A 27,100-nucleotide genomic window follows, 5' to 3' on the forward strand; every position below is an offset into this window, starting at 1 on the left:
GAGAGAGAGAGAGAGAGAGAGAGAGAGAGAGAGAGAGAGAGAGAGAGAGAGAGAGAGATTTTCATTCAATAGATGAATTTATTAAACTGGAGTAGAAGCTGATAATTGATTGGTTAATTAGAGATGTTGAAAATTTAGTAATTTATAGGGAACTATCAAAATACACTTCTTCATTGGTTTGAAATGTGAGATAAGAGAACTAATAGGGTAATTAGTAACAGATTGAAAGGAGTGAGTTTTAGTGCTACTTTCTGCTGCTGTAGTGCATCATACAGCTTACCTAGCTTCAATTTAATTTACTCATGGGATCATAGCATCTAAAACTTGTAATTTTTTTCCTTCCTTTGTTGAATTTATTTTTGTTATTTTTAATGACCTTCTCTACTAAATATGTGTCTTCTCCTACCCACCCCACCCCCAACTTGGTGAGTCATCCCTTATAACAAAAAATAAAATGCAGAAGAGTACAGCAAAAAAAAGCATCAGATCATCACCATCTGATAGTAAATGCCATGTTCTACATTAAAAGCCACTTAGGGAGGTGGAGCCAAGATGGGGGGGGGAGCAGTGACTTATTTGAGCTCTCCCCCCAAACCCTTCCAAATACCTATAAAAAAATGGATCTAAACAAATTCTAAAGCAGGAGAACCCACAAAAAGACAGAGTGAAACAAATTTCCAGCCTGGATGGTTGATCAGAAAGATGTACCTCACTGGGCTGGGAGAGGAGCACAGTTTGGCTTGGGCACGCAGCCACAGCTTATCTGGAGCAGGCCTCAGAGGACTGAATCATGGGCAGCTGTGGCAGTTTCCAGACCTCTAAACCCAGGAATGCCAAAGACAGCTTGGAAGGACAGTGGGAAAAGTCTGTGACTGAGGTGAGAGAAGGAGCTAGGTCTCAGCTGCCCCCAGGGCCGTGGCTGTTTCCTGAGCTTCCGGCCCCCAGACTGAGGGGGAATCGAGCGGCTTATCAGAGGGAGATTGTAGGGAACTCTTTGCCAGTGTAGAGGCAGGAATCTATTGCTTTACTGATGCTTTGATCTGGGTCATAGTTCTTGTTGGCAGTCCTGGAGCGAGGCGGAATCATGGTGTAGTGAAGCTTCTTGTGCCGGTGGAGAGAAAACACCTCGTGCCTTATCATAGTGCCTTGGAAGAAGTGAAAATTTTCAGGTCCCTAGAAGTATCTCTGAAAAAAGCTGTACAAACCCCAGAAGCTTGGGACAGTACATTCTCCACATTGGAAACATACTTTTACCTTAACAGAGAGTTTAAAACTCAAGTAATTGGCCGGGATCATGAGTAAACAGCTCAAAAAGAATCAGACTGTATTATCTTACTTTTGTGACAAAGAAGATCAAAACATACAACCAGAAAAAACAATGAAGCCAAAGCTCCTACATCCAAAGCCTGCCAGAAGAATATGAATCAATCCCAGGCCTTGGAAGAGCTCAAAAGGGATTTTGAGAAGCAAGTAAGAGAAGTAGAGGAAAAACTGAGATTTTTACAAGAAAATCATGAAAAACAAGTCAACAGCTTGCTAAAGGAGACTCAAAAAAATACTGAAGAAAATAATACCTTAAAAAATAGCATAACCCAAATGGCAAAAGAGGTCCAAAATGTGAATGAGGAGGAGAATGCCCTAAAAAACAAAATTGGCCAAATAGAAAAGGCAGTCCAGAAGATTACTGAAGAAACTACTTCCTTAAAAATTAGAATAGAGCATTTTAAAGCTGGTGACTTTATGAGAAATCAAGACACTGTAAAACAAATCCAAAAGAATGAAAAATTAGAAAACAATGTGAAATATCTCATTGGAAAAACAACTGACCTGGAAAATAGATCCAGGAGAGAGAATTTAAAAATTATTGGACTATCTGAAAGCCATGATCAAAAAAAGAGCCTAGACATCATCTTTCAAGAAATTATCCAGGAAAACTGTCCTGATATTTTAGAACCAGAGGGCAAAATAGAAATTGAAAGAATCTACCAATCACCACCTGAAAGAGATCCCCAAAGGAAACCTCCAAGGAATATTGTAGCCAAATGCCAGAGTTCACAGGTCAAGAAGAAAATATTACAAGCAGCCAGAAAGAAACAATTCAAGTATTGTGGAAACACAATCAGGATAACAAAAGATTTAGCTGCTTCTACATTAAGGGACCACAGGGCATGGACTCTAATATTTGGGATGCAAAGGAGATAGGATTACAACCAAGAATCACCTACCTAGCAAAACTGAGTATAATTCTGCAGGGGAAAAATGGTTATTCAGTGAAATAGAGGACTTTCAGGCATTCTTGATGAAAAGACCAGAGCTGAATTGAAAATTTGATTTTCAAATACAAGACTAAAGTGCAACATGAAGAGGTAAACAGGAAAGAGAAACTCATAAGAGACTTAGTATTGTTGAACTGTTTACATTCCTGCATGGAAAGATGATATTTGTAACTCATGAGACCTTTGTCAGTATTAGGGTAGTGGGAGGGAAAAAATTATATGTGTATGTATGTATATATATATATATATATAATATATATATATAGATAGATAGATAGATAGATAGACAGAGAGATAGAGAGATAGAGGGCACAGGATGAGTTGAAGATGATGAGGTCATATCTGGAGAATAAAATTAAGGGGTGAGAGAGAATTATACAAGGAGAAGGAGAAAGGGAAAGGTAGAACAGGGTAAATTATCTCACAAAAAAAATGAAAAGAAAAGTCTCTTACAGCAGAGTGGAAATGGGGGAAGGTGAGAGGGAATGAGTGAATCTTATTCTCATAGAATTTGACTTAAGGAGGGAAAAACATACACACTCAATTGGGTATGGAAATCTTTCTTACCCTACAGGAAAATACGGGGCAGGGGAGGGGACAATGGAGTAGGGGGATGATAGCGAGGAGGGCAGATTGGGAAAGTGGGTTATCAGAAGCAAGTACTTCTGAGGAGGGTCAGAGTCAAAAGAAAGAATAGAATAAATGGGGGGGTGGGATAGGATTAAGGGAAATAGAGTTAGTTTTTACAGCGTGTCTGCTATGGAAGTGTTTTGCATGATTGCACATATATAACCTATATTTAGTTGCTTGCCTTATCAATGAGGGTTGGCGGGGAGGGAGGAAGTGACAAAATTTGCAACCCAAACTTTTAAAAACACATGTTTAAAAAAAATGTTTTCATATGCAACTGGGAAATCCATCCTGCCCTACAGGAAAATCGAAGGTGAAGGGGATAAGGGAAGGGGGGGAGAGACAGAAAGGAAGGCAGACTAGAGGAAGGGGTATTCAGAATGCATGCCATCTTGGGGTGGGGGAAGGGGTGAAATGTGGTAAAAATTTGGAACTCAAAAGCTTGTGTAAGTAAATGCTGAAAAGAAAAAATAAATAAAAATCATAGTATAAAAAAAGAAAACAAAAATTAAAAAAATATAAAAGAAAATAAAAAAATATTAAAAAAAATTTAAAAAAAAAGTAAAGTAAAAGCCCTCACTTTTGGTGAGAAGGCAATTTTCTCTCTTTCTCATGGAAAAGCTTGCTAATGATAATTATACTGTTTTCAGTTTCAGTTTTTGTTCTTAGATATTTCCACTTACATTGTTGCAATTATCATGTGTTTGTTTCTCTCACTCCTCTAAATTCCTCCTTTTCACAATATCTAATAGTACAACAATATTTCATTACATTCTTGCACCACACTGTTTAGCCATTCCCCAACTGATGGACACTTATCATACTTTCCCCCAGTTCATTGCTACCCCCAAAGCATGGCTACTTCATCTGCTTTCAAGGTTCACTTCAGTTGCTGCCTCCTCCATGAAGTTTTCTTTACTCTCTCACAACTTCATTTCAATCTTTCTTTTCTCAATACAGCTTATATTAATTGATTTTTGTGCACGGTACATTGCCTCGCTCCTTGAAGTAGGAACTATTCCAATGCACTCTCTTTTTTTTCTCTGTAGCCTTATTGCCTGGTAGAGTGCCTTAATATTTGTAGAAAACACTATTATTTAAAAAAAATTAAATATATTTTGACATATCTACAATCACTTCCATGAGCTTTTGAGTTTCAAATTTTTCTCTCCCTCCCTCCCCTCCTCTGTCCCCAAGATGACACGTAATCTAATAGAGGCTATACATATACATTCCTATTGACCATATTTTCAAATGAGTGATGTTGTAAGAAAGAATTAGAACCAATAAGAGGAACCACCAGAAAGAGGAAACAAAATAAAATAGAAGAAAAAATAGCAAATAGTACACTTCAGTTTGTATTCAAACTTCATAGTTCTTTCTTTGGATCTGGATAGCAGAAAAAATATTCTTAATTAAATTTCTATATAAATGAAATATGATCTTTAGGAATGGGTGCTTCCTTTCATGTCCTTAATATAAATTTGTCTTTCTGATTCATTTCCTTTTAGGTAACTGCCACAGCCTGAAGTAATAGACCAGAGAAATCATTCAAGTGTCACTGAATTTGTGTTGGTTGGACTCTCCACTTCGTGGGAGCTCCAGATTCTTTTCTTTGTACTCTTCATTTTCCTTTATTTGGCCATTGTTCTGGGAAACCTTCTAATTGTGCTTACAATGATCTTTGAACCTCTCCTACACACACCCATGTATATGATGCTGAGTAACCTTTCAGTTCTTGAACATGCCTGGCTACCTATGTGACCCCCAAAATGATCTTTGATTTTCTTGCAGAGTTAAAGACCATCTCCTTTGAGGGTTGCATGGCCCAGATATTCTTGCTTCATGTCTTTGTTGGTGGTGAGATGGTGCTCCTTATAGCTATGGCATATGATAGATATGTGGCTATATGCAAACCCCTTACACTATATAACCATTATGAGTTTGAACAAATGCATAGGGCTTCTGGTGGCTTCATGGGTCATTGGGATCCTTCACTCCCTGAGCCAGCTGGCCTTCACTATAAACTTGCCCTTCTGTGGCCCCAATATAGTAGACAGTTATTATTGTGATCTTACTTTGGTCATTAAACTTGCCTGCACTGATACTTATGTTCCAGAAATACTAATGCTCTTGGACAGTGGTCTAATGGGGGTGACCTCTTTCCTACTTGTACTTATTTCCTATACTGTCATCCTGGTCACTGTACAACATCATTCATCAGCTGGTATGGTTAAGGCGCGTGCTACATTGACTGCACATATCACTGTGGTGACCCTCTTCTTTGGACCTTGCATCTTTGTTTATGTCTGGCCTTTCAGCAGCTTCCCAGTGGACAAAGTCTTCTCTGTGTTCTCTACTATTTTTGCTTCAATATTGAATCCAATAATATACACTCTAAGAAATAAAGAGGTAAAGACAGCCATGCAGAAAGTGAAGACCCAGCATGTAAGTGACAGGCAGATTTTTCAGCTGACCCCAGTTTTGACTAACACAATGCCTTGAACAGACTTTGATATGTATTTGAGCCACTCTTCTCTTCTTTCTTTCCTATGATAATTTTTCCTTAATTTTTTAAAAATTTATATGTAAAACTGAGAAGGGTAACCTACAAGGGATGGTGAAATTAGAGTAAAAATTTCATGAAATGTCCCAATCTAATTCTTGTTGTTGTTCAAATGTGTCTGATTCTTCATGACCCCATTTGAGGTTTTCTTGGAAAAAATATTGAAGTGGTTTGCCATTTCCTTCTCCAATTCATTTCATAGATAAGGAAACTGAGGTAAACAGGATCAAGTGACTTACCTAGGGTCACACATCTAATAAGTATCAGGCGAGATTTGAACTCACTTTCTGAGTGCTTCCTGAGTGAACTCATCTTCCTGATGCTAGCTGCCCCAATCTAATTCTTTCCAGCTGCTGTTACACAGATCCAGCAGAATTTCATAAATTGCTAATAGGGTTTATTTAAGTATCACACATCTATCATATTTTTGTACCTGATGATGCACAATCACTGCAATTGGGAAAACAAGATCAAATGAGAGGCTCCTAGAACAGGTATTTATGAAACATGTAATTCCTATTCAAAGTGTTTTGTCTGTGTATGAATCAATATCCCCACAGTCCACCTCAGCCATGAACAAAGATGGTGATGCCTTTGATCTTGCAGTCACCCACATATGCACCACCTTCATGTTCAAGCATTCTTAAATCCCCCTATCTGACCATAATTCTTTGACTTTCCACATATCCCTCTGCTTTCCCTTACCAGACTCTTTATCCACAGTATGATCCCTAATTCCTTGACCCCTTAGTTCTATCCCAAACCATTATGGCTACATTTCCTCTCTCTTCATTTCCTCACCTTGATTCCTTGGCAAACCAGTTCAATTCTACAGTGTCCTCCTCTCTGGAATCCCTTGCCCCCTTATAATATCACTGATCACATGCTTGCAAGCCTCAGCCTTAGATCACTTTCCCAATCCTCTGCCTTCACTCCTACACACTTGCTGCCTAATGAAGATGGAGAAAATCACACAATCATTCTGATGAGGTCTACTACAAATTAAAGTTGCACAACCTCAATTGGGCCCTTTCTGCTACTAGTCAATCCATCTATACTTCCCTTGTCAACTCAGTATACCTCTTTCCATAGTGGTTCTTACAAACCTCTTTATCACTCTTCAAACTTCCCATGGCTCCCACTACTCCCACACTCTCAGCTAAGAAGTTTGCCTCATATTTTACAGGGAAAAGGTGAGGCCATTTTCTGTGAACTCCCTCCTTTCCTTGCTTCTTCACATATCATTCATATACCTTTCCTCACAGTCTCCTCCACCTCTTTCTCAGATGAAGAAATGGCCTCACTCCTTACTAAGGCAAACCCTTCTACTTGCATAAGTGATCCCAATCCTTCCTGTCTCTTCCAACAGATTGCCCCCTTTATCATCCCCTTCATTGCCCACTCTATCACTTATCTTCAGTCTCTCCCTGTCTACTAACTCCTTTCCTGCTGCCTGCAAACATGCCTATAGCTCCTCCATTATCAAAAAACTATCATCTGATTCTTCCACCCTTGGTAATTATCATTCTATATCTCTTTTGTACTTTGGCATTAAATTGCTTAAGAAGTTGATGGCTTTCTCTCCTCTCACTCTCTTCTTATAATCTAGCTTCCAACCTTCTTATTTCACCAAAACTATTCTCTTTAGTTACCAAATCTCTCTGGATTTGAATTCAGGTCTTCCTGACTCAAGGTCCTGCTCCCTATTCACTGTGCCACTTAACTTCCTCACATTTAGGCCTCGAAGAAAATTACACATTTTAGGGATTCTGAAGTTTTATCTAGTTGGAACTGGGGGTGGGTGTGGCAGCAGGAAATGAACCCCTAACAATTACTACAGGGTTATTCAAGAGGTTGACCACAAACCTAAGGGTCGGTCAACGACTGGTTGTTTTGCCAATTAAAATGTATTCAGTATTTGAAGAATGTAAAACTAAGGTGAAATATGAAATTACTAAATATCAAGCTTATAAAGTGCTATATATTGATAGGATTTAAGTATCATATTCTCAGTAGATTCTAAGAGTAATCATATTATAGAATCCTGTTGCTGTTATTGTTGCTTTTTGTTTTTGTCAAATATGTTGTTGTAAGTTTTAATTTTTAACATTTCTTCTGAGTATAGGAATAAATACCTGTCCCATCCCTGATTCACATAGTACATTGAATATCTTTCTACTCTTCCTTCTGGGTAAAACTGTCTGTTTTATATTCAAAACCATTCATAACCTAGAATCCTTTATTTTTCCAGTTTTCTTACACATCGAACTTGTCCCCTCCCATATATATTTTATTTCTCAACTCCAGACATTTCCTTTTGTTGTACTAATTTAATGTTTTATTTTTCCCAATCAAATGTAAAAACATTTTTAACATTTGTTTTTATTTAAATTTTGAGGTCCATATTCTCTCTCTCCCTCTTTCTGATCCTCCTCCTTGAGAAGTCAAGCAATTTGATATAGATTATACATGTGCAGTCATACAAAACATATTTCCATATTTGTCATGTTGTGAAAGAAAACACAAATTTTTTAAACCAAAGAAAAATTATGAAAGTTTTTTAAAGAAAAGAATGCTTCAATCTGCATTCAGACTCCCTCAGTTCTTTCTCAATTTCCAATTGGTATGTATGTGAGTATAAATATACATACATATATATGTATACATACACATACATACACACATATAATATATATTATATACATATATGTGTATGCATATACATACAGATGTATATACATATATGTATATACATATACACATGTATATGTGTGTGTGTGTATATATATATGTGTATATATATATATATATATATATATATATATTGTTCTTTTCCTTTTTTAAAAAATCTCTTTGGGATACAGACATAGTAGTGGTATTGCCAGGTCAAAGGGGATGCATAATTTTATGGCCCTTTGGGCCTAGATACAAATTGCTCTCTAGAATGGTTGAATCAGTTTACAACTTCACCAACAGTGCATTAGTGTCTCAATTTTCCACATCTCCTCCAACATTTGTCATATTATCCAATCTGATTGGTGTGTGGTAGTACCCTAGAGTTGGTTTCATTTGCATTTCCCTAATCAACAGTGACTTAGAGCATTTTTTCATATGACTATGGAAAGCTTTGATTACTTTGTCTGAAAACTGCTGGTTCATGTCCTTTGACCGTTTATCAATTGATGAATGGCTCTTATTTTTATACATTTAATTCAATTCTCTACATATTTGAGAAATGAGGCCTTTATCATATCAACTTGTCAGTTTTTTTTCAGTTATGGTTACTGTGTATTTCCTTCCATCCTATTTTCTCCCATTTATTCTATTGTCTCTCTCCTTTTACCCTGTCCATCCTCAAATGTTTTACTTCTTTTGCATTCCCCAATCTACCCTCCCTTCTCTCAGCCTCACCTTTCTCTTATCCCTTTCCCCTCCTACTTTCCTGTAGGGGAAGATAGATTTCTGTACCCAATTAAGTGAGTGTTCCCTCTTCAAGCCAATTCCAATGAGAATGAGGTTCAAGTACTCCCCCTGTACCTCTCCCATCTTCCCCTCCACCTTATAACTCTTTTAAGCTTCTTTTATGTAAGATAATTTACTCCATTCCACCTCTCCCATCCCCCTGCTCCCAGTGTATTATTTTTCTAACCCCTTAATTTTATTTTTAGATATAATTTCATTATATTTGACTCGCACATGTGCCCTCTATTTATGTACACTCCTTCTAACTTCCCTGATAATGATAACATTCTTAAGAGTTACAAGTATTATCTTTGTATGTAGGAATGTAAATAGTCTAGCCATAGTGAATATCTTATGACTTCTCTTTCCTGTTTATCTTTTTCTGCTTTTCTTAAATCTTCTATTTGAATCTCAAATTTTCTTTTCAACTCTGGTCTTTTCATTGGGAATCCTTTAAAGTTCTCTCTTTCATTGAATATCCATTTTCCCCCCTGAAGGATTATACTCAGTTTTACTGGCTTGGTGATTCTTGGTTGTAATCCTAACTCCTTTGCCCTACAGAATATTTTATTCCAAGCCCTCTGATCCTTTAAGGTAGATGCTGCTTAATCTTGGGTTATATTGACTGTGGCTCCATGATATTTGAATTACTCCCTTCTGGCTGCTTGCAACATGTTGTCCTTAACCTAGGAGCTCTGGAATTTGCCTATAATATTACAGGAAGTTTTCATTTTGGGATCTGTTTGAGAAAGTGATCAATAGAGTCTTTCAATTTCTATTTTACATCCTGGTTCTAGTATATCAGTGCAGTTTTCCTTGATAATTTCTTGAAAGATAATGTTGAGGCTGTTTTTTGATGATGGCTTCTAGGTAATCCAATAATTTTAAAATTATCTCTCCTTGATTTATTTTTCCAGTTAGTCTGCTTTTCCAATGACATATTTCACATTTTCTTTTTTTGTCTTTTAGTTTTGTTTTCTTGGAGTCATTAGCTTCCACTTGACCAATTCTACCTTTTAAGGCTTTTTTTCAGTGAGTTTTTATCCTTCCCTTTTCATTTGACCAATTTTATTTTTTTTTGGAGTTCTTACTTCCAGTGCATTTTTGTCTTTCTTTTTCCATGTGGTCAATCCATTCGGCCTTTTCTATTTTTAAGGTATTATTTTCTTCAGTATTATTGTTTCTCCTTTACCAAGCTGTTGACTTTTTTGTCATGACTCTTTTGCATCTTGCATCTTTTCCTAACTTTTCTTCTGTTTCTTATTTTATTTTTTAACAACTTTCATTTTTTATTTTTTATTACTATTAATTTATTTTGATTTATCAACAATCACTTCCATATGCTTTTCAGTTTGAAATTTTTCTTCCCCTTCCTCCCCACCATGTTCCCCAAGACAGCACACAATCTGTTATAGGCTATCCATATACATTCCTATTAAACATATCTTCACATTAGTGATGTTGTAAGTAAAAATTAGAACCAATAGGAGGAACCACCAGAAAGAGGAACCAAAATTAACAGAAGAGAAAAAAATAGCAAATAGTATGCTTCAATCTACATTCAAATTTCATAGTTCTGTCTTTGAATGTGGATAGCATTTTCCATCATGAGGCCTTTGGAGATGTCATAGTCCTTTGTATTGCCAGAAATGGTTAAGTTTATCAATGTTAGTCATCATGCAACATGGCTGTTATTGTGTACAATGTTCTCTTGGTTCTGCTCAGTTCACTCAGAATCAGACCATACAAGTCTTTCCAGGTTTTTCTGAAGTCAGACTCTTCATCATTTCTTATAGCACACTAGTATTCCATCACATTCATGTACCACAACTTGCTCAGCCATTCCCCAATTGATGGGCATCCTCTCAGTTTCCAATTCTTTGCCACCACAAAAAGAGTTGCTGTGAATAATTTTGTACATGTAGGTCCTTTTTCCATTTGTGTGATCTATTTGAGATATAGCCCTAGAAATGCTATTACTAGGTCAAAGGGTCTGCACATTTTTATAGCCCTTTGGGTATAGTCCCAAATTGCTCTCCAAAATGGTTGGATCATTTCACAACTCCACCAACAATGCATTAGTATTCCAATTTTCCCACATCTTCTCCAACATTTATCATTTTCTTGTTTTATCATGTTGGCCAATCTGATACATGTGATGTGGCACCTCTGAGTTGTTTTATTTTGCATTTCTCTAATCAATAGTGATTTAAAGTATTTTTCTTATGACTATAGATGGCTTTAATTTCTTCATCTGAGAACTTCCTGTTCATATGCTTTGACCATTTATCAATTGGGGAATGACCTGTATTCTTATAAATTTGACGTAATTCTCTATGTATTTTAGAAATGAAGCCTTTATCAGAGACATTGGTTGTAAAAATTCTTTCCAAATTTTCTACCTTCCTTCTAATCTTAGTTGCATTGTAACTTTCTGTAAAAACTTTTCAATTTAATGTAATCAAAGTTATTCATTTTGTTTTTCATATGTTTCATGTTTTCTCTATCTCCTGTTTGGTCATGAATTCTTCTGTTCTCCAGAAATCTGATAGGTAAACTATTCCTTACTCTCCCAGTTTGATTATAATATCAGCCTTTATATCTAAATCATGAATCCATTTTCACTTTATTTTGTTATATGGTGTGATATTTTGATCAATGCTTAGTTTCTGCCATACTCTTTTCCAATATTCCCAGCATTTTTTCTCACAGAGTGGGTTCTTATGCCAGAAGCTGGGGTCTTTGGGTTTATCAAGTAATAGATTAATATAGTCATTGACCATTGTGTCTTGCATACTTAACTTATTCCACTGATCCACCACTCTATTTTTTAGCCAGTAACAAGCAATTTTGATGATTGCTGCTTTATAATACAATTTAAGATCTGGAATGGCTAGGTCACCTTCCTCTGCATTTCTTTTTATTAGTTCCCTTGATATTCTGAAACTTTTGCTCTTCCAAATGAATCTTGTTATTATTTTTTCTACCTCTATACAATAATTTTTTGGTAGTTTGATTGGTATGGCACTGAATAAGTAAATTAGCTTAGGTAGAATTGTCATTTTTCTTATATTAGCTCGGCCCACCCATGAACAACTGAAGTTTTTTCAATTATTTAGATCTGACTTTATTTGTGTGAAAAGCATTCTGTAATTTTGTTCATATACTTCCTGGGTTTACTTTGGGAAGTAGACTCCTAAATATTTTATAATGTCTACAATAAGTTTAAATGGTATTTCTCTTTCTATCTCTTGCTGTTGGGCTTCACTGATAATATATAGAAATGCCGAATGATTTATGTGAGTTTATTTATAACTTGCAGCTTTGCTAAAGCTGTTTATTATTTTTACTATTATTAGTTTTTTTATTTCTTATTTTATTTTTCAAATCTTCTTTGAGCTCTTCCAGAATTTTTTTGGAGGGAAGGGTGAGTCCAATTCACATTTTTCTTTATATTTATAAGTATTATTTTATTTTTACCCTAATTATATATCAAGACAATTTTTAGCATTCATTTTTACAAGATTTTGGGTTCCAAATTTCTCTCCCTTTCCCACTCCTCTACCCTCTTCTGAAAATGGTAGGCAGTTAGATATAGTTTATACATGTGATATCATGTAAAATATATTTCCAAATTTGTCACAGTTGTAAAAGAAGAAACATATCAAAAGAAAAAAAAACATGAGAAAATAAAGTAAGTGAAAAAATATATTTCAATCTGCATTCATCGTCCATCAGTTCTTTATCTGGATATGAGTTGCTGAGAAGAGCTGAGTCATTCATCGTTAATCATCACACCAAGTTGCTGATACTATGTACAATGTTTTCCTGGTTCTGCTCATTTTACTTTGTATCAGTTCATGCAAATCTTTCCGGGTTTTTCTGAAATCTGCCTGTTCATTGTTTCTTATTACACAATAGTATTCCATTACTTTCATATACCACACTTTGTTCAGCCATTCCCTAGTTGATGAGCATCTCTTTGATTTCCAATATTTTGCCACCATGAATAGGTCCAGTATAAATATTTTTGACCATATGTGTCCTTTTTCTTTTTATGATCCCTTTAGGATATAGACCTAGTAGTGGTATTGCTGGATCAATGGGTGTGCACAGTTTGGTTGTGCTTCAGGTTTAGTTCCAAATTATTCTCCAGGATCATTGGATCAATTCAAAACTCCATCAAAAGTGCATTAGTGACCCAATTTTCCCATACCATCTCCAACATTTATCATTTTCCTTTTGTGTTATATTAGCCAATCTGATTGGTGTGAGGTGGTATTTCAGAGCTGTTTTAATGTGCATTTCTCTAATCAAAAGTGATTTAGAGCACTTCTTCATATGCCTATAGGTATCTTCAATTTCTTCATCTGAAAACTGCTTCTTCATATACTATGAAACTTATATTTTCTGAATTGTTAATAGTCTCTGAAATAAGCATATAAAATCAAGAAGCAACATTACACAGTGGATGGGGAACTGTACCTGAAGTCAGGAAGCTTTTGATTCAAAATCTGGCTCTGATATAATAAGCTGTGTAACTGTGGGCAAGATGCTTACACCTTGAATCAGAGAGTCCTTCTATAGACTTCAGGAGATCAGGGAACTTGGATTGTAAAAATGCATCTTTAATTTTTATTAATGTTTTACATTTACATTTCTTTAAGCACTTCCACCTCCCCTATGAAGATTCCAAAGACTTCACCAGGCTGTCAAAGTTGTCTAACACACAGACACACACACACACACACACACACACACACACACACACACACACAAGTTAAGAATATCTGATCTATGATCTTACTGAGAAGAATGACCCTGGGAATTTAGTTTATACTCCCTAAAAGTATCTCAGAAATATATACTATTGGGAACTATTCATAACCTTTGAGAATCACAAGACAGATAAACAGATGTGGTAATGACACAGAAGAAATAAACATGTAGGTAAAAAGGTTATTCGAAGTTTATGTAGAGATAGCTTTTAGATTATTATTATTCTGAAACATCTGGAGAACTAGTGGCAAAATATCTTTGGGGGAAAAAAAAAACTTCCTTCCAATGAATGAATAGAATTCAAAAGCTACTCCACCTTCCCTGTTTATATCACCCAACAAAGAAGCTGGGTGGGCCAGATGAGAAGAAGACAATGATATTAAGGGAAGAGTACTTATTTATTAAAACTACAGTAGCTCAATTTATTCATTTACAGTGTCTGAAAGGAACAGAATCGACAAATAACCACACTGTTAATGAATCCATATGGAAACTTCTGAAGGACCTTTGTAAGTCTTCTCTCTCTCTCTCTCTCTCTCTCTCTCTCTCTCTCTCTCTCTCTTTCCCTCTCTCTCTCTCTGTTTCTCTCTTTCTGTTTCTCTCTCTGTTTTCTCTCTCCTTCCACTCTCCCATTACAAATATACATATGCATCCTATATACATTAAAAATGCTTTCTATGGTGTCCTTTTTGGAATAATATAAAATTAATGTGTGCTATCTGTGGACTTAAACCTTTGCACAGCTATTATTTTTATTTTTCTGCTTCTTTTCCTTCTTAAACCCAGTCATTATCAAATTGTGAATTCTACTTATTTTTCTTTATGCCATTGAATGTCTGATCTTAAAATGAGAGTCCTTTCCTGTCGATTAAGATATTGAGATTCACAGAGTATGACAAAGCATTTAGCTTAGATACTGCTTCTCCAACTTCAGCTTTGAAAATCATGGCACTTGTGTGTTACTGTCTAAAAGAGACTTTAAGGTTTTGCTGGTGCTCTTGATTTACAGAATATACACTTACATGAATGTAAAGAATGTGATTTTCTGGCATTAATTATGTTCACTTACAAAGAGCTATTCTAAGAATTGAATCATCATATCCCATATGTATTACAAACTAGGCAACTCCTTCTCCCACCCCTGATCTCAGCTCTAGTGATGTCCAAGTTTACTATCTCTTTTCAGTGATATTTGGTATAGGTAGTTAGATAATGTTGCTTAAATTTAATTAAATTCATTTTTCTTTGACTCATACTAAATGTCAATAATTCTATTGAGAGATTCATTAAAATCCATGAATAGGGCCAGTGTTTCAGTGATAGTATTTGATGGTGATGCTTATAGTCATAATATCTTACATTTAATATTTAGAATCACTGTAGAGACTTGGAGCATGTCTTAATTTGCAAATATAGTAGATTAAGAGCTGAAAGGAACCCTAGAGTTTATCCAGTCCAACCCCCTTATTTTATAGATGAGAAAACTGAAGACTGGATATGTGAAATCACTTGCAAAGAGTCACACAGTAGTATGTGGTTGATGGGCAATTCAGACTCAAGTCCTTTACCTCTGAATCCAGCATTTTTGCTATTATATTATCCAATGAAATTATATACATACATACATACATACATAAACTCACATACATATATATATATGTATCTGTTTACATATATGTATATGTAGTGCTTTGCATTTAAAGTGATAAAGAAAAGCTAGCTATTATTATTACTTTTTCTATGAAGCAATGATTCACTTTATTCCATGGTTGTAATAGCTGGTCACCAAGCAAATGACTGATGTGTAAATGATCATTCTAATGGTTCATATTAATTAGCCAAATAAGGCAGTTCTGTTATTCTCTTCATCATGGGGAGCAAATACTCTGGTTGATTCAATCAAGTGTGCTGAATTATCATCCACAATAGAAAAAGATATGGTAATTTTCAGTGGTCACCCAGGGACTATGCTTTGGTCAGTCTCATACTGATGGTCATTAGTCAATAGCTCAAAAATGGAGTTTATAGAAGTGAAGAAATTTGCTCTTCCAGCTTATGGTAAGATGAATGAAGCTTATTTATGAATAATCAATAAATAACAGTGCCAATCAATACCAAGGCAAAAATATGGTACTACTCCTTTTCATACATGAATTTTTATAATGCTTAGCAAGACTTTGTATATGCTCTCTTCTATTTAAATAGTGTTGTGGGGCAGGGAGGGCACAAGACTGACTTTTCACTACTCATGTCACCCAAGAAGGATCCATCAAGACAATTACATGTGGTGAATTGTTTGATTGGGAATGTTGACAGTTTCACAGTCTGATTCTCCTGGAATTCAGAGGAGGTACATGGAGGGTAAGCTTTTACTATGTGCAGAATCAGATGAACTGAGGCACAAAGTAGTTAAGGGACCTCTTCAGGATCACAGAACCAGCCAGCAAAAGATCTTGGGGGTAATTCCTGATTTCTGATTTCTAGTCTTGGTCTCCATTTGTAATATTTTTGACCTTTTCTACTATGATGGAGTAGAATACTCTAAGAAGTTCTATCTCATTTTCAGCCATCTTAATCATTTTGTCATCCAGATAACTTCCTTGAGTCTATTAAGGACCAAGAATTTATTAAACATTAACCATGTGCAATACATTCCTCTAAGTTCTGGGGATACAAAGACAGAATTAACACCAATCCTACTTTCAAGGTACTTTGCAGTGTTATGGGTGGGGGTGGGGTGATGAAAGCAGGTACACATTGACAATATCAATGGAGGATGAGCTAAGAGTAAAAGAGAGTATCAAAATGATACAAGACTCTATTTTTAATCATTTTTAATTTTAATCCTTTTCTCTTATGTACTTTGAGCCACATACAACTTCCCTACTCGGCTAACAAAATCCTGGCAAGGAGAGGTCTTGCAAAGCAGTTCAAAAGAACAGATAGAAATTACATGGAAATTAGTATGTAATAAGGGCCTAATAAGGTACTTTCTTTTTCATTATTCATTTCATTTACTTGTATTTTTATATCTAGTTATATGAACAATTGTTATTAAAGTTCTCTAAATAGTTTAAGCATACTCAATGCAGTTTTATTTAACCTATTATTTTTCTCAACAAAGATGCAATGTCTATCTATATCCATATCTATACTAAGTTTTAGAACAGTATCTATCTGAATTATCAGAAATTCTAACTCAGTGATGTGAATTAATGAAGTATTAGTGTGTGTGCTGGCATAGCTATAACATGCCAGGATGTACCCCTGAATGCATATGTACTTCCTATGAAAGAAATTGAAATGTGTGTGTGTGTGTGTGTGTGTGTGTGTGTGTGTGTGTGTGTGTGGATGTCCTGAGCAGGATCCCAAAAAAAGTATAAGTCAACTTGTTAGCCAAGGGAATTTGTCTTTTGATTTTGTCTGGCATTTTCATTTCTATAATTAATCCTATGATATGATTCTCATATCTTTTTCCAATTTCCCACAGAAAACTTCTAACTCAATCTTGAAATTTGAGACCATGGATGAAGCAAATTATTCAGGAGTATCTGAATTTATGTTGTTGGGGTTTTCTGGGTCCTCAGAGCTCCAATTTTTCTACTTTTTGTTTTTTTACCATGTTTTATACTGCTATTTTGGTAGGTAATTTCCTCATTGTTCTCACAGTGATCTCTGAACCTGCCCTGCACACTCCTATGTACTTCTTGCTCAGCAACCTCTCCTTCATTGATGTGTGCCTATCCTCTTTTGCCACACCCAAGATGATTGCAGACTTCCTTTTGGAACACAAAAGCATTTCCTTCAATGACTGCATGACCCAGATATTCTTCTTCCATGTCTTTGCTCATGGTGAGATGGTGCTGCTTGTAGCCATGGCATATGACAGATATGAGGCTATTTGCAAACCTCTGCACTATGTAACCATTATGAGTTTGCAGAAGTGTACAGGTTTAGTTGTAGCTTCGTGGGTCATTGGAATCCTGCACTCTTTGAGTCAGCTGACCTTCACTGTGAACCTACCCTTCTATGGCCCCAATGAAGTAGACAGCTTTTTCTGTAACCTTCCCTTGGTAATCAAACTTGCTTGTGTGGATACATATATTCTAGAGATAATGATGCTTTCTGACAGGGGGCTTATAGCCATGACCTCCTTTATACTGCTGCTGATTTCCTATACTGTTATCTTGGTCACTGTGCAGCAACACTCATCAGCTAGCACAGCTAAGGCATGTGCCACCTTAACAGCTCATATTACTGACGTAACACTGTTCTTTGGACCCTGTATCTTTATCTATGCCTGGCCATTCAGAAATTTTCCAGTGGATGAAGTCCTCTCTGTATTTTACACAGTCTTCACCCCGCTCTTAAACCCCATCATCTATACCTTGAGAAACAAAGATATGAAATCAGCCATGCAGAAGCTGAGAGGTCAACTCATGAATACCAGACAGCTTTCACAGTTGTCCTTGACAATGAGGGCCCCTCATAATTAGAACCCATATTCATGGCCATTTCTCCCTTGCAATCTGTTACTTCTCTACTGTGAGTCTGATCATCTTTTAATGAAACCCTGAAGAACAGAGTTAAAGATAAGCCAGATGGGAAAATCAGCTGGTCATCTTTTATCATTGCCTACAGATCTCTGAATATTTTTACTTATACATCATGCTAACTTCATCTATTTTGTGGATAAAAACATTTACTGCAGCTACATAGAAAGAGAAAGAGAGAGAGAGTGAGGTGATAGATAATGAATTAATAGATGTGTAAGATATATATATATATATATTTATTATGTAGAATAGGTTAAATAGATAAAGTTATTTTATTTTAAATATTCATACTTATGGTATTTCAAAACATTTTGCTCTTATATTACAAATGTTCCTTGCAGTACATACAGTCATGAATAGAGAACCAACTTTGGAGTCAGTAAGTCATTGATTCATTGATCAAGCCTTTATTATGTTCTAGGCACTAGGCTAAGTGCTGGGAAGATATATATGAGCCCTCCCAAAAGGTAGCCCTTGATCTCAAAGAGCTTATAGTCTAATGAAAGAAACAATACATAAAAGAGAGCTGAAAACCTGGTGGAGAGAAAGGGATAGGAAAAGGGAGATACCTGCATTGGGGTATGATGGTAAAGTCTAGAGAGTCAGATGTAGAGCCCTGGGAGGAAATAAAAAGGATGGCTGTCCTGGGCCATTCCTCAAAACAGAGGTTCTGGAAGGACCTCACTGGGGCCTGGAAAGGGAAAGAAACGTTCAAGGGCAAAGAGGCCAAAGGTAATTGGAGAACTTCTAATGAGAGGAGGCAGTTGAGGCATAGTGTTGAAATAAGAAGAAACAGAAGCTGAGTCATGAAGTCCTAGGTTTAAACCCTGATTCTAAGACACTATTTGTATGACTATAGGTAACTCACTTAACCTTTCAACTGATTCTATAAGACCATAAATTATAGATTATTTGTTCATCTGGTAGAGGGACATTCTACATCAGGAGTCCTCTACCCTGATGAAATCATAGGTGCAGATGAAATAACAAAAATATTACCTGAAGTGACATTGAAACTATTCATTTTGATGAACCCCTCTATCATAGAGAGAACAATGGTAAATGTTAACTGTTTCCTTATGAATTATCAATATCCTGAGTAACTAGAGTTTTAACAACTGCCTTTTCACTAGCTGCTACTGTCTTCCCTCTCAAAACATCACTGTATTCTTTTTGTACATATTCTACACATATGTATATATGTATACACTGTCTCCTTCATTAGAATGTAAACTCCTTGAGAGCAGGGACTATTTCACTTTTATTTTTGTATTCCCAGTGCTCATTATTACTACCTAACACATATTGGATGCTTAATAAATGCTTGAGGATTAATTTATTGGTATATTTTATATATCCATTTGGTATGGAAAAATCCAATTCAAATATGAGGGAATAAATATTTGTATCCACTCTGGAAGCAAAGGGTCTACCTTTAAGTTAGATGTATGAAAGTATGAAAAAGACTCTGGATTATGGATTTTTAAGATTGACTGGTTAGAAGAAGAAGAAGTCTTCATATACTTCTCATCATTGTTTTAATTTGGGAGCAGGCCTTGACAATGATATCTTGAATTCTTGTGAGGTTCCATCGATTCATTTTAAGTCCATGGATGATCTGAGGGGCGTAGACTGAAGTAGGACTTCACCATATACTAAGTGGGGCAGGAACACTGCATACCCCATTGGTCTTCTACTCCCTAAGAAGGTCTCCTGTGGTGCACTTTTTCCCTGCAGCAGTAATTGCAATTGCACAGGACCCACACATCTCACATCATATCATGATAGAGGGGGAGATAACTCTCCCTTTTCCTCCTATTGTCCTTACAATTCCTGTTTATTGTCAGCTCTAGTTTAAGAAGTTGCCCCTTGCACACCTTTGGGAAAACCTAGTTAAAGATTTTAATAATCCCCATTGCAAGATGAGCTTTTGTTGTTTGTTTACAGGTCTCAAAAGCTTCATTGGTCACTCATATAAAATGTTGACAGTCTTCCAATTTCACTACAAAAGGAGACATTTATAAAGGTCTATATTTTGAAGTAAATAAACCCATACTAGAAAAGGTGAAAAACTTAGTTTCTTAGAGCCCAGAAAGAACTTCTCTGACATGCTCCATATTTGGTAGGTGGGAAAAACAAGATTACAAAGAATTGCAGTAGTAGTAGATTGTGAGCAGAGTCTCATTTCATTTATTACCAAATGGTTCCTGAAAGGACACTAAGTTTTGTAGGACAGTAAGTAGGTCCTGAGGGACTTAGGAGGGGGAGTGAATAAAAAAAGGGAATTCATGCTTTTTAAAGAAAGTGAGCAAGAAGGTTATATTTCTTCAATGAGATCAGTGATGAACTCTTGTAGTTACAAACAGAATGAGGAAACTCTACATCTGGGGTCTATTCTGATCTATGCCCTAAGGAGAGTCCTGGATAATCTTCCAAGTCTCTCTTTCTCTCTCTCTCTCTCTCCCTTTTTCTCTCTCTCCCTCTCTTTTCACCAGAATATGAAATAAACCTGTCATCTTATTTGCATGAATGCTTACTTTACCAATGAAAATTAATTCTCCTCTTCACCTTTCTCCCCCACTACCACACAAATACAGATACACAACACACACTCACACGCATACACCTTCTAATCCTGTTCAATTCTTGGTCATGTTTTCCCATAAACTTTTGAAAGAGAATCCATCCTGCACACTGAAGGCTTTTGACATGATCTTTAAATTAAAAATCAGAACAGACAGAAATTGTTATTATAGTTATTTTGTACTTTGAAAAAATGTGCATCTCTACAAAATATTCTAAAGTACTGTCCAAAGAAAAATATGTTACATACAAGATTTTTTTTACCATTATCTTATTCATTCTTTTGACATCCTCTAGCTATATCTGCCTAATATGCAAAAGTCAGGTTGAAAAGGGAAAAATTCATCAATTTGTTTCATATATGTGTGTGTGTGTGTGTGTGTATAACATTAGGCAACTCACTCAATTTATTTTTCCCTCTGAACTGATGGATTTGATAGATTCTTAATAATTTGAAATTTTTCTTATTGATTAGTGGATTGCTTTGATATCAGCCACTTACTGTCAATGGCCCTGGGCAAATCACTTAACCTTTCTGTTTCAGTTTCTTTAATTGTAAAATGGGGACAACAATAGCAGGTGTCTCTCAGGCTTGTCCTGAAAATTGAATTTGCTAATATTTGTAAAGGGTCTAGTACAGTGCCTGATACATATTTAGGCACTTAAAGAATGGTTGCTTACTTCGTTAAGGAGATTAACATTCTAATGGAGAAAAATCAGTGTTAATAATCATAATATTCTTGATCAGGATTATTCTCCTATTCCAGCTCTGTGTGTATAATACAAAACACACTATCCAAAGTTTAATAAAGGAGATCCTGTTCTATTGGATTCTTTTATGGAAGGGGGTCATTATTATTGTTGTTGAGTTGTTTCAGTCATGTCTGACTCTTTTTTGGAGGGTTTTCTTGGTAAAGATACTGGAGTGGTTTACCATTTCCTTCTCCAGATCATTTTACAGATGAGGAAACTGAGGCAAACAGGGTTAAGTAACTTGCCCAGGGTCACACAGCTGGTAAGTTTCTGAGGCTAGATTTTAACCCTTAAAGATGTCTTCCTGGTTCCAAGTCAAGTGATCTATCCACTGCACCATCTAGCTTCCCATTAAAGGGGGAGGGGTTGCTTAAATTGACAGAGGATTTTTCTCTACTAATTTCTAAAAGTTCACTGGCTTTGGAGTCAGGTGGTCTGAGCTCAAATTTTGGCTCTGCTACTCATGAGATGTGAGCTTGGTTAAATAACTTAGCTTCTTTGTGACTCATTTTCCTCATTAGTAATATGATGAAGTTGAAACAGATTGGTTGCCAAAACCTTTTCAAGCTCTGCATTCAATGATTCTATGATCCCAGCTTCCTTCTTCTTTGTGTGAGATTAATCAGCCTAATCTTCTTACACTTGGTTTCCCATATGATGAAGCCAATGGAGGTCTTTTTCACTGGAGTGAGTCTTTTATAGGGTGTCTTGTTTTACTCTGTGGGACAGAATGGGAGAAATAATAGTTTGTAAGACTGAAAGGTTGAGTTGAATTGGGCTCAATCCTGGAATGTTCACTATTATAATACCTGATAATTATAGCATTTGTTTGTATGATTTACAAAGTACTTTACATACATTAACTCCTTTTAATCCTCACATTAATACTGTGAGGTTAAATAATGGATTATATTTAATAGGAACCACTGATAAGCTAGTGATATATATATATATATATAGATAAGAGATAAACAGATAGATGGATAGATAGATAGATAGATAGATAGATAGATAGATAGATAGATAGATAAAAACTTTCAGGCTACATGTGGTAATTTCTCCAGGACTGGGACACTTCTGAATTCTTCCAATTAGAGGAAACCATGCTTTGTATTTGGAACCTCTACATGTGTGTCTATACTATGTGGAAATGAGATACATGAACAGATAACTGATCCCACAAATAGTATATTGGTGGGGCAAGAATGAAAGTGGGATCAAGAAATGAATGTATCCCATGATTGAAACTAAATTATTCTTAAAAATCTGTAGGTAGAAGGCAGGACATCTTTACTTGGGATTCATGGAATTGCCTTTTAAAAATACTTAAAAAAATAAAGCTATCTCACTACACTTGACTTCCTTCATAATCCAGTGTATTTTTAATGTAATTAAAAACATTATGCTTAGAGGTACAAAGAGTCAGACGCAACTGAAAAATGATTGAACAACAAAAAAACATTATTCTAAAAAGAGTTCCAAAGGCTTTACCAGACCACCAAAGGAATCCATGACGTAAAGAAAATTGAAAACTCCTAGATCGAACCCTCCACATCTTGTAAATAAGGATACTGAAACCCCCAAAGGTTAAGTAACTTGCCCAAAGTCACCTAGGGTAGTCAACATTAGGATGAGAATTTGGACACAGGTCCTGACGCTTGAGCTCCCTCTTTTATTTATGTTTTCATGAAGAAAAAATTCCCCCGAATGATTCCTTAAGTCTCCTATATATTCCACCTCCTCATATAATGTTACTGATAAAACTACAGGCAGAGAAGAGGAGAATTTGACTTCCAGATAATGAAGAAAAAAGTGATACTTGAGACAAACCCTTCTCCTCCCTCCAAAAATACTAGAATCAAAGTCCCTTGTAATTGGGATAATAGCAGTTATTCTTCATGAGTCATCCAACTTGAGACCTGTGTTTCAAATGTAGCCACTTCATTCTGAAGTGTAGTCTGCCTAAGATACTTTCTTACCAATATATCTTTATTTTTAAACTTAGCTAAGCATAACTTAACTAATAGGCTAAAAATTGTAGACCTCTACATCTTCCTACTGATGTTGCATAGATCCGAATGCCACCATGTTAGGCACCAGATTTGCATCATTTAGTCATTTTAATTGAAAAAAGAAATCATGCCTTCCCTGCAGTGAGGCAGTGGCTACTCTAATTTACTTGGGGGAATAATATAAATAAGACTAGAAACATAGGGTGGTGCAGATTATGGAGGACTTCAGCAGGTAAAGGAGTTTGAACTTTAATAAAAAATAGAGAACTACTGATGATTTTTGTGTAGAGAATGTAACTTCCCTAAAGTACTCCTTGAGATTAGGAGTTTGTTGTTTGCTGTTTGTTGTTTTCTTTGTGTGTGTGTGTGTATACATACTTACACACACATATATGTATATATTATATATATACATATATACGTATAGATATTATACACACACACACACACACACACATATATATATATATATATATATATACACAATTATACATACATATGTGTGTGGGTGTTTGTGCATGTTGAATCTATGATTTCTTTAAGAGAATTTCCAGGGTGATATTTGTTTTTTATCAATCCATATTATCTGAAAGGTATAATATTAGAGGATTGCCTGAAAAAATATTAGAGTATATTAAAGGTACACTGAAAAAAAAAGTAAAGGAATTTGTCTATGTTCAAACAACTAGCTTGACTCAGTAGTTGGACTTGAACATAGGTCTTCCTGGCTCTAAAATCAACATTGCATCTTGTCTGTTGCCTTGTATATAATAAGCATCTAAGTTTTTTGAAATGAACTAAATTGCACTAATCAGTGATAATAAATATCTCTATGCACAATTAGGATTAATTTGAAAGATGTATGAAGTTGTTGGAAGGGGGAAGTGTGAGGATAATGTTATTTTCATTCATTTTGATTTCCTCCTATTTCTCCTCTCTTAAGGTTATCTCTAAGCAACTCTGTTGCCTTTGTCCATGGATGGGGCTAATTCCTCTGTGGTGTTGGAATTTGTGCTGCTGGGGCTCTCCAGCTCTCAAGAACTTCAGCTTTTCTTTTTTGTGGTCTTCTCCATGTTGTATGGGATGATCATCTTGGACAATCTTATCATCATAATTACAGTGACCTCTGATGCTTGCCTACACTCTCCCATGTACTTCCTGCTGGGAAATCTATCTTTTGTTGACATCTGTCAGTCCTCTTTTGCTACCCCGAAGATGATTGCAGACTTTCTGAATGAATACAAGACCATATCCTTCAATGGCTGCATGGCCCAGATTTTCTTCATTCACCTCTTCACTGGTGGTGAGATGGTTCTACTCATCTCCATGGCCTATGGTAGATATGTGGCCATCTGTAAACTTCTACACTATGTGATCATCATGAGTCAGCACGTCTTTACTAACTTAGTATTAGCCTCCTGGGCTGTTGGTTTTATACACACCATGAGTACTGTGAATTTGCCTTTTACTGTGAATTTGCCTTTTTGTGTCCCCAATGTAGTGGATAGCTTTTTCTGTGACCTTCCCAGAGTGACCAAGCTTGCCTGCCTTGACTCCTATACCATAGAAATATTAATTGTGGTTAATAGTGGGATTCTTTCCTTAAACACTTTCTTCCTTTTGTCCATTTCATGTATAGTCATTCTGGTCACTGTCCGGTATAAGTCTTTTGTGGCGATGGCTAAGGCATTTTCCACACTGAGTGCTCATATCATGGTTGTGACATTGTTCTTTGGGCCCTGCATCTTCATCTATGTGTGGCCTTTCACCACCTACCCAGTGGATAAAGTCCTTGCCATATTTTACACTATTTCACCCCTATCTTGAACCCCATTATTAACACATTAAAAAATAAAGACATGAAGGCTGCCATGAGGAAACTTGTGACTCGAAAACTGAAGTCCAAAAAGATTTCTGAGATATCCCTCATTACCAGACCATCTCTTTATTGAAACATACATCCTCTATGGCCTGTTGGCTTGGACATACATTGATTGATTATATGTATTCTCATGTGTACTTATTGTTGGGTAGTAAAATGAATACTGAATTTGGATTCAGAAAGATCTGGGTTTGAATTCAACCTTAGTTAATGGAACGAAAACCTTCCAACCTCAACCTATGTTAACTTAAGCAAGTTATTAACTTTTCTTTGAGCCTCAGTTTCCTCATTTGTATCAGAGGGATGAAAAGTTTTATGTTATCTCTCAACACTCATGATGATTAAATTAAATACTGTTTGTATATACATGGGGGGAAAGCTTTGTAAAAAGTGCTGTTTTGCAAATACAATGCATTCCTGTCATTTTTTATCATATAGGTTTTGGTGAAACAAAAAGCACAACTGCATGATATTTCCTCAGGCTGATTTTTTGATTTTTGATAAGCAGACACTATCTTATCATAGAGACCATCTTGACTTCCTATCAAATAAGCCTTGTTGTTTTGTTGTTTGTCCTTCATTTTCAATGAGGACTAATGACATTATAGGTGATGTCTTGTCTTGCATGTGCATTGGATTTAAGTGAGGCAGAGTTATATAGTTATCAGCTTCACTGTCTCTTCCAGATTCATCAAAGTCCATTGACAAGACAAAAGTCAAGATGACTGGTGATGGTTTGGGATTCAGTGGATGACCCAGGAGTCTTTGATGCCTGACTAAGCTCTAGGTGCTCCACAGCACTTCATTCAGTTGCTTTCATGGACATTAGTGCAAATTGTTCTCATCCACCACTTCTGCCCAGGGGGAAGTCTTCACATGCTTGAGGCACACATCCCCCAACACATTGATGGGTTTGAGGCCTGTCAGTTATCCTTAGACTAGTTTAACCAGTCAAGATGGTTTACCAGGATGTGACTGCTGTTCATGCTACTGCTTCTTGGAGTCACAGGTGAGAGTTGGGTGAATCAGGTGGACACCAAAGATGGATGAGCAGCCCTGAAAAGGGCTTGTGAGCCCCCATACCAGAGGTGCTAGTCCTCCCTGAACACCCCAAATCAACCTTAGATTCTAGCTAGAAGAAAGTCCTCTGATAATGAGAGTGCTTGGTACTCTCAATCACCCTTTTCTGTAACATCTAACTCACTCTTAGGTATTTTGTGTGTGCTTTCTTCCATTTTTCATAATTACAGAATTTGAAAGTTGCAAGAGACCATTAAGAACCCCTAGTTCAAACTATACTTGTGGAGAAATTCTCCTCTGCAACAACCCCAATGCATAATCTTCCAACCTGTGCTCCTATTGCTGCTTCTCTTTTCCTTCACAAACCTTAAGATATAAGAACACAGCTATCAGGTCCCCTTAAGTCTCCTCTAGCTCCTTCAACTGATCCTCAGAAACATCCTTTTCTCCTATGGCCCTTTGCTACCCTGGTCACCTTTCTCTGCACATATTGCAGCATTTTTCCTTTCCCGGCAAAACTTGGCTAAAGGAAAGATATGATATCAGTCATTTGCGTCATAATGTGATTTTTGTCCTTATGT

At 36.2% G+C, this 27,100-nt stretch overlaps 1 protein-coding gene and 2 pseudogenes across 1 annotated transcript; all 3 read left to right on the forward strand.

Moving 5' to 3' along the window:
- The first annotated feature begins 945 nt into the window (after positions 1 to 945).
- LOC114040445 lies at positions 946 to 6,809 on the forward strand (annotated as a pseudogene).
- Positions 6,810 to 17,236: 10,427 nt separating this feature from the next.
- On the forward strand, positions 17,237 to 18,209 carry LOC114040446 (annotated as a pseudogene).
- Positions 18,210 to 24,592: 6,383 nt separating this feature from the next.
- Positions 24,593 to 25,444, forward strand: LOC114040447 (olfactory receptor 4K5-like). Its single transcript, XM_027858557.1, has one exon. The coding sequence runs from the start codon at positions 24,593 to 24,595 to the stop codon at positions 25,442 to 25,444; it is 852 nt and encodes a 283-aa protein (XP_027714358.1).
- The last annotated feature ends 1,656 nt before the right edge of the window (positions 25,445 to 27,100 follow it).

The sequence above is a fragment of the Vombatus ursinus genome, unplaced genomic scaffold (assembly GCF_900497805.2).
Source record: "Vombatus ursinus unplaced genomic scaffold, bare-nosed wombat genome assembly UNPS02013169.1, whole genome shotgun sequence".
NCBI classification, from domain to species: Eukaryota; Metazoa; Chordata; class Mammalia; order Diprotodontia; family Vombatidae; genus Vombatus; species Vombatus ursinus.